We start from the raw sequence: 15,026 nt of genomic DNA, 5'->3' as shown, positions 1-15,026 counted from the left end.
AAACATGTTGCCAATTTTTGTTTTTCTCGAAAAGAATTGACAGAAATTTGCTGTTTGTTCCCCGCATGGGATAAAATGTGATTTTTTTATCTTATTTATGATCAAGTAACCTTGATATTCCATGGATTAATGAACAATTTCAGATTGATTCTCATTACACTTTTATTAAAATGAAAGCCTAAGCTCTCCAGATCCCATTGACATAGTGGTTTAGGGTACTTTATTCAAACTATTCTTCTATGTTAACCTAGTATATTTGAGATTTCAATCATCCAGATTTTGTTGGCAGGCTACTAGAAGTGACAGCTTTGCTTACAAGAGAGAATACATACAAAAAATTAACTTGAATTTTTATTATTTATTACTGTTATGTACTTCCCAAACCTGAAAATGTAAAATTTCATCCAAGATTGTAGTTAATACCATGAACCAGAAAAATGTAAGCTGGAATTCCAAAATGTTCACCATTCAGCCACAAAACAGACAGGACTGAACCCTGTTTCTATAAAACTTTGCAGAAATGATACTATGACTTGGCATAAACAGTCCACATTCTCACAGTCTTGATAATTTAAATCCTTCATACTGTTCAGATGGTAAAGCTTCTCTAATCCTCCTTACTGCATAGGATGGGAGAACAACACAAATCTCCTTCCCTAAAAACTGCTAGCTCATCCGTGCAAGTTGTCTGTATGCTGTGTGTCTGTATTTCCTGTAAAATAATCATATGAAAACCAGCTATAAAAGATGAAGACACACAAAAGCTTGGTAGCCATCTGGGGACGTCAGTTTTAAAATAAATTTCTATATGATTTCCAGAATTTGCTTGGCCCCTAAATCTGCCTCCCCTAAAGTAAGCCTAGCTATGCCATTTATACAAACTGATCATTGTATCTCGGGGAATAAAATTTGTAAATGGATCGTGCACAAGCATGGTGGACATTTTTTGTGTGGCATTTGGTTCCATGGCTCAGTGTTAATGACTATGTCAGTCAGCATGATAAGGGTTAACCTCAAGGGCATTACACCAGTTTTTGGACAAAATGACCTAATCAGAAGCAGGTTTTGAACATGGTGCACAAATTTTCTTGATCAAATCTATATCTTAATGTTATTCCTTTCACAACGAAACAAAACTAAACTATGAATACACCCTCTGTATCGTTACATCTTTCAACAGCAGGTCAGAGCAATGAATAAAGGTATACAACAAAAATAATGTATTCTATACTTACTCTTGGATCCTGTTTTCCTGTGCACGTCCACCATACTGTTGACAGCAGTGGCGGATCCAGGATTTCGCCGAAGGGGGGGCCCAGATGGGAAATGCCTAATCGTTGTCCTGGGGGAGGGGTCTAAGGGGAGTGGGTGCCCCCTCCCCTTTGGAAAATTTCACAAAATACGGAGGTCCTCGGTGCAATCTGGTGCTACTTTTCGTGAAAGTTTGGAGTAAAATTTATTTCTAATAAATCATGTATTCATGGTTTGCCGGGCATATATTTGCAATTTTGAGCAATGAGCTGGGATTTACGTCTTTGGGGAGTAGGTGGTGATGCAAACTACTTTTTACCATGCTACTCCAGGCCATTTCATCTTGGATGCCCCCTTCCAGATGGAGACTATCGATGCAGTCAGAGTGCCCCTCTCACCTTCACTTTATCAGAATGATGGTGTACTCTTTTTGAGGGCTAATTTCCAGGAAGAACAAGATAGCAACCCAGAAGAGAGTCGTCTTAATTTCCCCTTTTACTGCCACAAGACAACATGCAAATATACTGTACAAATTTATAGCCCTCTGTACAGTGAGCACTGTACAGTGTACTAATAAACAAGTAAAACTATGGTACAAAAGAAACTTTATGTAAGAGCTGACCACCTTACATTAGTACTAGCAGTAAAGAGTCCTCCAATAAGAAAAAGTAAGCTGTCCAATACGAAAAGGTAATAAAAACACTGCTGACCAATCTCAGTTCCGATCGGTGGCGTTCGAATATTACGCCAAGCCGTAGTGGAAAGTTCCGATCAGTAGTGTCGAATAAAATGTCAGTAGTAGTAGTAGTACTGTGTTGGTATTGGTAGGACGCCTAGGCTTACTAACTTACAAACAGCTGCTGCGCTAGGCTACATTAATATAATCAACTGAATAACCCACAGAGCTGCATGGACCGAAGGTGAAAGATTAAAGAACCGAGTCTAGTAAAAAACTCACAGTGCAGTAGTCAACGCATGCGGGGCAATGCCCGAACAAATAAAGATAAAAGCGCTGAAGTTCTACGCAGTACAAATGTACTAGAATAGCTAAATGACTTGTACAGTGAATGTAAGCTGTGAGTAAAGTTTCACACGTTGAGGTCTCAAGACAAGTCCTCACAAAGTAAGTTAGAGGTATTGAAACGATTCAGCTATCTGGCAACCCACTACAAAAAAACTTCAGACTTTTGGTGCAAGTGAATATAACTTGCTACAAACCTCGAGCTGAGGTTGCAACCGACAAATGCCAAGGGTAACAAAAAATAGGGAAACGATACAACTTAAAAATGCATCTGTTTAAGAATGTCTAGTGACATGCAAACTACATATAATAGTTTTGTGTAGTGTAAATGTATTGTATTTTAACAAACTCAGTTTAATATAAGGCAATGTATTGGGAAAATAACGTACATATTTTTTATTGAATAAAATAATTGCAATGCGTACTGTGTTTGTACTGCAATGTTTCAAATGACTATAGGATCAAAGCAAGGATAGAAATATTTTATTAATGAAATAGTTTTCTACAAATTTCAAATATAAATACGCACATAACACGGCAACTGTTGAAGAAATACACCATTGATAGGATAATAATATTTTATGATATTTCATGAAATTTGTGAACAATAAAAGATCTACACTTGTTTACTTTAATTATCGTTTTCTTTCCTTGTTACTCCCTTTTGAGATTTTTTTTCAACTGTTTCTCCCAAACTTTCATGGATATCGTTATTAACGATTAAGGGTTAGCTAAACAATATCAACATATCATATAAGATGGAATTGGGCGAAGGGGGTATGGGAGGGAGTAACCAATTTACTGCTTCATGGGATATTTGAAAAGTTTACATTGTTTGTACATTCCATCGATGCAACCACGAGGATTGTATAAACAGTTCTATCTTTGAATACTGCCCTCTTTACCCTTCTCGTCATCTTCTCTGTCGTCAATGGTATCCATCCAATCATCTCAGTGAGAAGTTCACCATTATGACGTCACTCAGTGTTAGATGACATCACTCATTGTTTAATGACGTCACTCATTGTTTAATGACGTCACTCAGTGTTAGATGACGAGTCTAAACCTAATGTTGTCTTCCTATAAAGCTGATATATTATATCAGGTATTCATATTATCAAGTCTGTTCATCTAACAGGGAATGACGAGTCTGTCTCCTATATTGACTTTAGTGTGCTCAATGCAGATGTGGGTTTACCTGTCAGGAATAGGATACTACGATATTTGTGAAGATATATAATTATAACTTATGTATTTTTTGCCTCGCCCTATTATATTTTCCTGAACACAGTTTCAACATATCATAATAATTAATATTTTTTTCCTTTCAGACCTGTGATTATTACGGTAATCTACCAGGAGAAGAGGTAAGAGAGACACAGATTCATGTTCCTGTTAATTAGTAACGGTAATTTAGTGGCAGGCAAGGAGGTGTTTATTACTGCGGAACAAAGAAATAAGACAAAAGAGTATTATACCTTGTTTCTCATCAGGGAGGAAAGATTGATAATCGGTGAAAAGAACACGGAACAGAGACAAACCAGTAACAAGTTATATCTTGTGATAATGATAATATCACTGTTCTCAATGTCAAGTTAAGATACGGCTTTAATAATATTCCTTCCTGCCACGCAGTCACAAAATGCTAATCAAAGAACTAATATATATTTAAATACTACAATGTAGAGTCAGATGTTATGGAGCATTACAAGCCAACACACTCACTCACACAAAAATTTGAATATTGCATTACAAATATCAGCCTTCAACCCCCTCACCCCCCCCCCCCCCAACTTCCCATCTCGACATTATGCTTAATGAGTATTTTATTTCTGTTGGGTTATAGCGTAAATATTATTAATTGTGATACAAGCGTCTACTGTAACATAACATGACTATGCTAAAGTAGAAACCATTCACTGTTGAATGTGAGCATACCAAGCTGTTGAATTACCAAATATAAGGAAACTATGGATACAATATAAACAGTAAATGTTTTAGTACCTGAGGGATCACATTCTTCAGGTAAGTTACAATGAGGGTCCCTTTAGACAAAACTTACATGATAACAACAGTGTATGTATTAAATGAAGATGACCTACGTGGATGTGAGGTGACTCCTCAACATTTCCAACAAAAGTCAAAATGATAAACACAGTGATTAAGCAATAGGCTTCCCTCAGTTTTGATGTGTCAGGCAAGAGCGGAGAGAAATAGAAACACTTTAGAGAAGAATGTTGTAGAAAAATTTTGAGCAAAACCTGATACTGTTAGTATTCAACCGTGCAATCAATGACCAGTTATTAATGAGGTAGCCATTTAATAACAATAAAAAATACCAAACTAATAAAAAACTTGTCAATTAGAGATATAGGACATCATTATATTTCATTTTCTAATAAATGAAATTTAATGTTTAGAAATATTTAGTGTAAATATTAACCTCAAACAACTTTGCCTAAAACATTTACAAACAGACGGCGCATGTTACGCCAATCAGAAGGGGTTTTTTTCTTTCTTTTTAAATTTGTGTCATCATATGTAATGACACCTGACTAGTCTAGATAACAAACAACATTCTTAGTGTATGTATGTGTTAGTATCAAATGGTGTCTTCTTTTTTCCAGAATTAACACAAGAGCTGTTTCAAAGCATGTTATATCTAAATTACTGAGGCCTTTTTAAAGTATAGTTAGCTCACACGTACAGCTAGGATCATTAAGACGTAGTGGTAATAACGAAACTCGGTATGCTTGGTCACAATACAAGGCAGAAAACTACCGGCTTGTAGTTACATCATTTGAAGGCCGAGGGAGGGAGGTTTGAATAAGGTATTTAAATATAATATATGTGATCCAAAATTAACTGAAGAGGTATATCCCCACACCTCTCCCATGGACTTTTATAAAACGTCATTAAACTGTCAAAATGTTAAAATATTTTCATATACGGCAGCCATTTTTGGTTCCTTGCTTTAGCAAAAGGAACCTATGCAGTCAGGTTGGCGTGTGTGTGTGTGTATGTATGTATGTGTGTGTGTGTGTGTGACGCCCTTGGCTCGTAAACACAATAACTCAACAAAGGCAACCTGGAATTAAGTCATACTTGGTACATAGATGCGCCATACAAAGTATATGAACCCGAATGATTTTGGTGCTCATTTTATGAATAATGATGAGGTCACGGGGGCAACGTAAACATCTTCAAATGCTAATAACTCCGCAACCAAAACCCAGAACTAATTTATACTTTGATATGTTGGTACAAAGAGGTTACATGGTGATATATTTTCGAGTTGAGATTATGCATATTGATTAGTGGGCGGGCTTAAGTTGATTAAACTGAAAAATAAGCTAACACTAAACAGAGACCAAATATGTAAAAGAACCGTAGGGACTAGATGTACCGTACCTGAAATATCCTAATGGGTAATATTAGCTCAGTATGATAACATCAAAGACGTTATCAACGCAAAGATAAGACACATTTTCTTTTTTTTACAGGGAATTGGTAAAACCAACATGCTTTTGGGGCGGGGAGGGGGTCTGTGGGCCTTCTCCAGAAAAGGGTTCACTTTTAAGACTTCAATGATACCTTCTGAAGCATAGTTGACTTATGTTATGTCTAATATTTGAGTCTTAACACAACATTGAGTTATAACTTCTTTACAATGCTGTGTTAGTTTAAAATGCATGGTGATGGTGGTTGGGGGGGGGACCCCATCACCCACCTGAATGTATTGGCAAACATTAACATCGATTATCAAGTGAGAACTCGATTTCATAGGCATGCAAAATCGGGTGTCGGGTGTCACAGACTTAAACGTAGGTTTCTTGAAATTCATTAGAAACTTGGACAAAGTTATTGTTAAATGTTTAATTGTGTATGTCTAGTCATAATAAAACGGTGTTACAATTTACATACTGTACCTTCCTCCTCCATAATGTACAAGTAGAGAGATTGATGTCTTTAGTCTTCATATAGTTGAAAACAATAACATTCCTAAGATAGAGGCTGGAAACAACACATATAAACCTTAATTTATGAAACTGACATACTATTACGACATCATAAATGTGATCACGTGATTATGACGATGATTTGTCTAGTCTTGTAGCTCCATAATTTTACTCTATATTACAGTAATTACAAATACTTCTAGTTTTCTTTTCTATTATCATCGTAGATTTCATGATCTTTGATGATGTCACTGATGTTGAGTGTTCTCTGATCAGTTCATCGTCTCATGGATTATTATCTGAGCATGGAATACTCGACTATCAATATTTGGTTTCTTAACGTAGTCCACCATTCGTTCCTATTTGAGTTGTTTCACATGTTGTATGTAGGATGAAGGTACAACTGATCTGTTATATTAATGAGATGATAACAATGCTCAGTGGCGGAGCTAGAGGTATTGGTCAGAGGGGCAGAATGGTATGTAGCGGGGCGCTTTCGACACTATCTAAACGGATGCCACCACAGGTTGGCGCGATGGTACAGAAATATTTTGAGAAAAGATACTCCCTAGGTTGCCGGAAATGACCCTTACCGGGCCTTGCTAATTTGCAGATAAACAAAGAATAAATAGGTGTCTTCGCCAAAAAGTCAATAATCGCGAATAATTAAAAAGCGGTGAAAAGCTGAAAAGGGCGCCAGCAGTCCATTTGAGGGGGGCATCTGCTCCCCTGACTGTATGGACGCTCCGCCACTGACAATGCTAAACTGATTGGTTATATAATTTAGAGGATAATGGTTGTTAACTGATTAGGTTTAAACCGAGATAATAATGATAGTAAACTGGTCAGTAATCTTACTGAGATATAAGGATTGTAAACTGATCAGCTATATTACAAAGATTATTATGATAGTAAACTGATAAGACCAATTTTAAGAATCAACTAGATTGATTACTCAGCTGATGTGAAGTTATCATAGAGGGAATATAATGTTTACGATTTCAATCCAGACCAATAAAGATTAAATCTACACTGATAATGTCATTAGGCTCTTTCATTTTATTCATACAGATCTTGGTCAATGGCAATCCCGTTCAGCTTCTTAACCCGACTTAAATCATACTTATAATATTGTGTTTTTCTACTCTATTACATTTTAAACTGACTCTCGCCAGCCAGCTCTAACATTTTCTTTAAGTTCAATCTGCTGTTGATTTTAGCAGCACATATGTACTCATGCTGATACAAGAACCAAATATAATTTTAATTTTAATGCAGTATATACGCAGTGATAGGGCAAATTCAATAAACACACGAAACCTGTTTGCAGTGACATGCTAGTGGAGAAAAGTATTTCTAAAGCATTACACCTAGATCGGTATTAACCATTACTCACCAATAAGGTAGTTTTTAATAATTGTAGCTGTTACATTGGTATGTATTACATGAAACACAGTGACAAGAGTGTAATGTGACCGACAATTAATAAGTAACCAACAATCCCAGTCCACCGAATACTACCATCGTTTGAAGATATTCATGGTCGATTCACTGTGGAGGTATTTTACATTTGACGTCTTCACTCCACCCTGTCCCCGACATGGAGTTACAAGCTACAGTACTGTGAGGCTATGAACCATACTGATTGTTCTAACTAATCATTTGGTATAATCCTTTGAATTTACATTATCAAACATTCAAACATCACTTATATCCTTCCTGTTAATGCTTTAATGACAAACACTCTTTGAAAGTAAAATTTAATAAAGTATGTAACACGACTATATTACAATAGTACGGTTTATCTTCAAGAACTGTCTGGAGAAACAATGTATTAGCGACACACTTAAGTCAATGAAGATTTGTTCGAGATTCCTTGATTAATATTTACGTATGCCCTTGAGCAATACTTTCCAATTGCCAACATGTTCTCCTATATTTAATATCTTTCAAGGAGTGTGAGAAAGATGTTATTGTACTTCACTCTGGACTCAGATTGCATCGATGGTTGACAGCAGAGAAGATACACATAGAGACAGATCAAGTAAATGGGGAGCCTAGGATACTTACAGAGGAAGACGTTATGGAGATGTTAAGTTATGGGCTACGTTCAGAACATTTAAAGGAGCTTTCGTGAGTATAACTTTGGTTAACGTGACTTTGGTTAACGTTAGAATGTTCGTTTGATTTATTAACGCAACGTCTTAGAACTCTAAACATTGTATATGTATGTTATACGTGTTACGGAATAGCAATGGAAAAAGTATACAAATAATTAATGTAGAGCCTTGAGAAGAGTTTCGATCCTTGCGAGACTAGTTTCGAAGAATATTACTTCTTTTCAAACTGATGCTGGTCAATAACAATCAGCGTGTTCAACTAGTCGCTGAATATACATACACACACACACGCATATCTCTATATATATAGAATCTTTCGGTTAAGTATTTAAACATGCATTTTTCTAAAAGGAAATGATGCAGCTACATAGATGCAAAGGATCATCGCAGTATGCTTTTTTATTAGTTATACCTTTTATTATCATAGATGTCTAGTATATTATCACATGAACAACAGTTATAGTTTTATTTTTCCCTTGTTGGAAGTTTATCGTGGTTTTTCCCTTGGTGAAAGTGCATGGGACTTACGATATAGGCAGATAAAGTAAAAATAGTAACAATAACATGTAAGGGCACCTGTCAGCAGTATAGGGTTGAGATAAATATATAATTCTACCTGAACGCGTGTGTAATCCTTGCTTCATGGCGCATTTTATAATGCCCTTATAACATACATCTTTCTTCATAACAGTCAAGTGACGCATATTCTATTCTATTAGGCTAGTGTAAACCCTGTGTCTTACCAAACAGAGTCTCCGGGCATTCGCAAGTAGTTGTAAGGTTAATGGTGTCTTTATAAAATTGAAACACTTATTGTTCTTTCTGTTCGATAGCTAAACTTATATCTTCACTTCTACTCAAAAGGTTCGCAGGTTGCTTGTTGCCTCTCTCCTTCTCATCGGAGTTACTTCCTATAGACATGAGGTCAAGGGACATTAAAGGTAAATCAGCATTGATTGTAATGCAGTTGATAAGGAAGTGAATCATAATATTTAGTTATCCTTTTCCATTCAGTGATGAATATTAAACAAGTACACTTATCCATCTGCCTCTAATGATTTGATTTTACCATAATAAGCATTTGAAATAGATTTCTTCCCCCAAAAGAACAATTTTCCTTTCAGTTTAATTCAACGTAACGTTTAATTACAAACTTGCTTCAGAATATTTGCACTATTTTACAATCAAATACCAATATATCTTTCTGGTGGCTAGAGTTGTTAAATTTCCAAAATTGTTCAAACTGTTGTATATGTTCCAAATACGTCATTATAGCATTCCGTATAGTAAATGCATGTGTTCCTTTTCTTTTTATTTCATTCGGTGATACTTTGTAAATCTGACAATAATGTAGTGAATGACTTTATTTCTAATTTCAAGCTAATCATGTGTATCAGATTTTAAGGACTAATTATCAAGAAGATTATGATCGCCTTAGGGAAGCCTCGCAAATCTAACCGCCGGTTCCGGGCCGGCGGAAATCTCGCACCCCTTGCTCATTATGCATGTGCATATTGGTCCCATGGTTGAATGCACACACGCTGGTTGCCAGCCGGAGTAATGAGCACAGCGTCCTGGCAACATAAGGCTGGTTATTCTTCACAAACAATGAGCAAACTTGGCCAAGTGACCGGATTAACTTTTGCGGTTTTGACAGTCAATAGAGCAGTAGTTTATGTTGCAAAGTGACTTATACACTAAAATCCGCCACTACCAAATGTCCGAGATTCAGTACTTTATATAATTCTTGCAAATCTTCCACGTTATCAAACCTCACAAATAAAATTTCTTGGGTCTCTTATGAACAATTGTGAAACTCCGCTACTCGAAAGTTCAATAAAAGCAGCCTTTACCTGGGCCTATACATTATGAGCCTTGTTCAACGAGTGGTACGTAACTATGAATTAAAAAATGAATCAGCCATTGCATTAAATATATGCCCCCCAAGAACTTCAGAAAACCCATATTGACAAACCAGAATTTAAACAAAACAATGGTTAAGCTATGCCACCTATGTATGTTAAAGAGAGAACATCGACCGTAACGTTGATCTCTGAAGCTAACTGCGACACAAATTCAACGAATAAACAGATGGTTTAGACTTGATTTTCCCATTGACTTAGTGTGTTAGGCTGCCATGTGGTTAGAGATATAAGTTACTATTCGGTGAAAATTTTACTATACGTACATCAGTTTACAACTGCAGTGTTTACCCCTACTTAAATATCATCGTAGGCATACTGTACATGGGCTGCGAACACCTGTCTAACACTTGTTTGTTAACATTTTTGGCACGTTTCAAAAAAACTTTTCATGGAGTAAACTATTTTGGCTCCACTCTAGAATTAATTAGGTAAGTCAGTAAAGGATCGGTAAAGTTATGCGAAATATTATCTTAGACGTTCAAGAAAAGTATATATCCCCGTAACATTAAGGTAAGTAAAACACACCTCAAGCCAACCGACTCCTCCGCATGAACAAAACATTCTATTCCCCATGATACACTCGAGGCACAGTCTATACCATACAGACATATCATCATCATCATCATCATCATCAAATTCGATGCTGTTGGCCAAAGGCCATTTCATCGCTCCACAGAAAAAAAAAAAAACTCCATAAATTAAACTCCAGAAGGTACTGTTGAAAATCAAACACTTCAGGTTTATCCTTCCAGAATGAATCAAGCCTCGATTTAAAACAGTTCAAAGAGGGAGAATTAACAACATGTTCTGGCAAAGAATTCCAATAACTAATAGATCTCTGCGTAAAGTTCTTTTGACGAAGCGAAGTGTTCACTCTAGGTTTAACTAACTTGTAGGAGTGACCCCTCGTAACTGATCCATGTGATCTTATAAACAGGTCATGGGTAGAAATTATCAATCCATTCAGATACTTATATACAAACACCATATCACCTCTCAGACGTCTATGTGACAAGGAAAAAAGGTTCAGTTCTCGGAGTCTCTGTTCATAGGGTAGACTACATAATCCTGGCACTAATGTAGTTGCTCTGCGTTGCACAGATTCTATAGCCTCTGATTCCCGACGATAAATAGGTGACCAAGCTGGCTGACCATACTCCAAAACTGGTCTCACTAAGGCCTTATAAAGAAGCAACACGGTGTCTCTATCTAAATACCTAAAGGTCCGTCTGATTATTCCTAGAATGCTGTTGGCTTTGGAAACAATTGACGCAACATGCTCCCTAAAATTAAGGCCATTGTCAACAACCACACCAAGGGCCCGCTCTGAATTCACGACTTCTAAACTTTGGCTTCCTCCATCATACTTTGGCATAGTGTAATGATATTCCAGATAAGAACAACCGACTCGAAGAACATGACATTTATCCGGGTGAAAGTGAAGTTGCCAAGTCACCGACCAGTTGTACATATTATCAATGTTATTTTGCAGAACATCACAGTCCCTTAACGAGTGCACAGCTTTATATAGTTTGGTATCATCTGCAAAAATTTTCACACTACACCCAGCTATGCTTGATGGCAGATCATTAATATACAGAAGGAACAGGATAGGGCCAAGTACACTACCCTGAGGGATTCCACTTGTAATGTCAGCCCAGTCGGAAAGACTCCCTTCAACGCACACTCTTTGTTTACGCCTATATAAAAATTGTCTAATCCACTGTAGCAAATCACCTGTAATTCCATATGACCTCACCTTCGCCAGCAATCGCTCATGTGGGACCTTGTCGAATGCTTTCATAAAGTCTGTGTAAACAACATCAATACCGCTGCCATCATCCAGGGATTTGGTCCAATCATCCAAAACATCAATGAGTTGTGTGACACATGATTTGCCAGATATAAAACCATATTGCCCCGTAGAAAACAAATTATTCCTGTTCATATGTGCCACAACACTGTCCCTCAACAACGACTCACAAACTTTGCAAACAACTGACGTAAGACTTACAGGGCGATAGTTAGCTGGTGATGACCTACTGCCTTTCTTGAACAGCGGTGCAACATATGCAACCTTCCAGTCACTGGGTAAGGAATGATTACTCAATGACATCTTAAAAATTTTAGCAAGCGCTGGTGCAACCTCCTCGCGTAGCTCATACAGAATACGTGGATGAATTCCGTCCGGATATCACGATATCAAGGCCCCAATAGCTACAGTATGGCTATCTTTATGAAAGTAAACCTTTTAATCCCATGTTTTAGGCCACTTGGCATGATTAACTGAATGCTAAATATTGTTTCCATGTCCTTGTAGAAAACGTCAACTTCGCAAAATACAATTAGTTGTGTTTTTGTTGTTACGTGAGATCCGTAACCGGCGAAGTGGTTAGGCTATTTACTATACACTTAACTATGGTAGGATATTATTTTTCCATTTTTTTTGTGGAAATTCTAGAAAATACTTTCTTTTCCCCCCGCCAGATGTGGTCGTATAGTTTATTCATAAATGGGTGTACTAGAGCCTTGTCTACATGACATTAGTTGCATTTAGCACGATATGCCAGTTTCGCATGAATTTTTCGAAAGTATTTTGCTCGATCTCTCGTAAAATTTGAAAGGTGTACCAACTTACTGTTCGTACACAATTGCTAATTTCTGTACTGATTTTTAGAGTAGTAAAGGACGGTTTTTTTTTACGAAGTTCAAAAGTCAGTAAAATAAGTTGATAAACTTTATTTCTTTCAACTTTCTTAACCATGGAATGCTAGAATAACATTTACACTTAAAACGGAGAAAGGATAATCGCATTTTTCCACATTTAATTCAAATTTCTTTCACAAGAAATTATCGTCATTTGTTCAATCCTCATTTCTACGATCTAGCTGGCTAATAAAAAAAGTACAGCTTCGCTCTAGTGCGAAAAATTCCCTACAGTAAACCGATTTTTTTTCCACCTAGCTAGGTAGTTTAGGTCCTGTTCTATACAACTTAGTAGGATTATTCTAAAGTCATCCCGTATGTTAGGCTCTGGTTCACGCTTATGTGCACGTGTACAAGAAGTGAGATTGTGATTTCAGTTTTTTAGAGTTTTAGATTTTTAAATCTTAAAAATTCAGGAAACTTAATGTCCTTGCAAAAAGGCAACGAAACTTTTTGTTCCTACTTGGCCGACTGGGAAAATAAGAAAGATAGCATTTTAGATTCCTGCAGTGTAAATTCACATTTCCTTACTTATTTTTCACAGAAGTTTTGCTTCTGCAGTAGGATAAAATACGGCGTATAAACATAGGCCTACTATCTTTTTGAAACGTTTGAATACCTTGAGACTTAGCTATGATGTTTTGTTCAACTCACTATTGTGTTCAAATCGGCTTAGTAAAAACTTGACCGCGGCTGTGAATGTAACTGTATAGCGTGGAGGGTGGTTTGGAGAGAGTGTGCACTCAAGTGTGACTCATTATCTGCTTGTGGCTGTGCTCATTATAGCCGCGGAAAAATCCACCGGCCCGGACATGGCGGTTAGATTTGCGAGGCTTCCCTTAGTTAGCTTGCGAAGACCACTTTCTAGAGCACTCAATTGAGCACATACATATAATACATGAAGACTCGTCCAGTCAACATAGGTTACATTTAATGACATATATAGGCATATCTCGAGTTAGTAACAATAGACTAACATGGATTTCCATGTAACAGTGTTGAGTATTTTGACTTCCATTGCCAAAGATCCATACGACTGTGGTTTGACCTTTGAAATCATGTGGACTTCTAAATATGTGTGATAATTTAAATGAAAGAAAATTATCATTTTTTTCCTAAATGTATCAAGGTAATGTGTTTGGTAGATTCTAAAATTAATTGTCCATGTTTGCAATAAAGTCATATTATTAAGTAAAATACTATTAAACTTACCGTCATAAACACATACTAAAATGTTGCAGATTGCAAGCAGTTATTGAAATTATTAAAGTAGAGTTGTCAACATATAAACGTCTTTAACATTCTAAAGGCATTGTGTATCGGTTGATGGAAGTGGTAAGCTGATTAACTCAAAAAAGAGCATTATGTGGAAATAACTCATAGATTAAATATTCACTAAGGTGAATGTGAAATACTGTAAATACTTCTAAGTTAATATGTTACCCAAAGAACTCATCTCACATTAATATTATGTCTATGAGTACTGATGGATATGTACATTCTTTTCAATGTAGTCTGTTGGAGTCTATTAGACAGTGAAGTTCTACTAAATGTTCAATCTGGCCAGTGGGAGGTAAGTGTACGCAGAAACCAGTTGTCATATTTATAAATACTATCATTGTTATTCTTGATAAACAGTTGGTTATTGGCAATACTTCTTTTTCTGGCTTGTATTTATTTCTTTTCCTATGCTACTGTAGCTTCCATCTATGGGAGTTAGTAGCTGATAGTATTTAAACTTAACATTAAAATTTTAATAGAAATTAAAAGTTCATGGTATGTATTGTCTGTGGTATTTATAATTGTAGTAAACAATTTAAGCATTCATTTCTACATGATGACCCTATTTCTCATTAACCCTTTTTCTTTATTTCAACACTGACATTACAGTACTTATAAATGTATTGATTCATTACGTTACCAGCTTAAAGACAAGGAATCGCTGCGTCAGCTTTGTTCCGGAAAGGTCGTTATCGAAGAAAATGATCACTATTTCAAACAATGTTTAACCATCATATCCGTACAGACCGCATCATATCATGAC

General features: G+C 36.4%; 1 protein-coding gene across 1 annotated transcript in view; it reads left to right on the top strand.

The window, feature by feature from the left end:
* Window positions 1-15,026, top strand: part of LOC139982813 (uncharacterized) — an 890,000-nt gene that overhangs the window by 836,337 nt on the left and 38,637 nt on the right. Inside the window, exons 77-81 of the mRNA XM_071995913.1 lie at window positions 3,604-3,639; window positions 8,186-8,364; window positions 9,216-9,292; window positions 14,497-14,555; window positions 14,907-15,026. Of these exons, the coding sequence (XP_071852014.1) occupies window positions 3,604-3,639; window positions 8,186-8,364; window positions 9,216-9,292; window positions 14,497-14,555; window positions 14,907-15,026 (471 nt within the window). The remainder of the gene's footprint in view (window positions 1-3,603; window positions 3,640-8,185; window positions 8,365-9,215; window positions 9,293-14,496; window positions 14,556-14,906) is intronic.

This window comes from Apostichopus japonicus, chromosome 16 (assembly GCF_037975245.1).
Source record: "Apostichopus japonicus isolate 1M-3 chromosome 16, ASM3797524v1, whole genome shotgun sequence".
Classification (NCBI taxonomy): domain Eukaryota; kingdom Metazoa; phylum Echinodermata; class Holothuroidea; order Aspidochirotida; family Stichopodidae; genus Apostichopus; species Apostichopus japonicus.
This window is presented reverse-complemented; position numbering and strand designations above follow the sequence as displayed.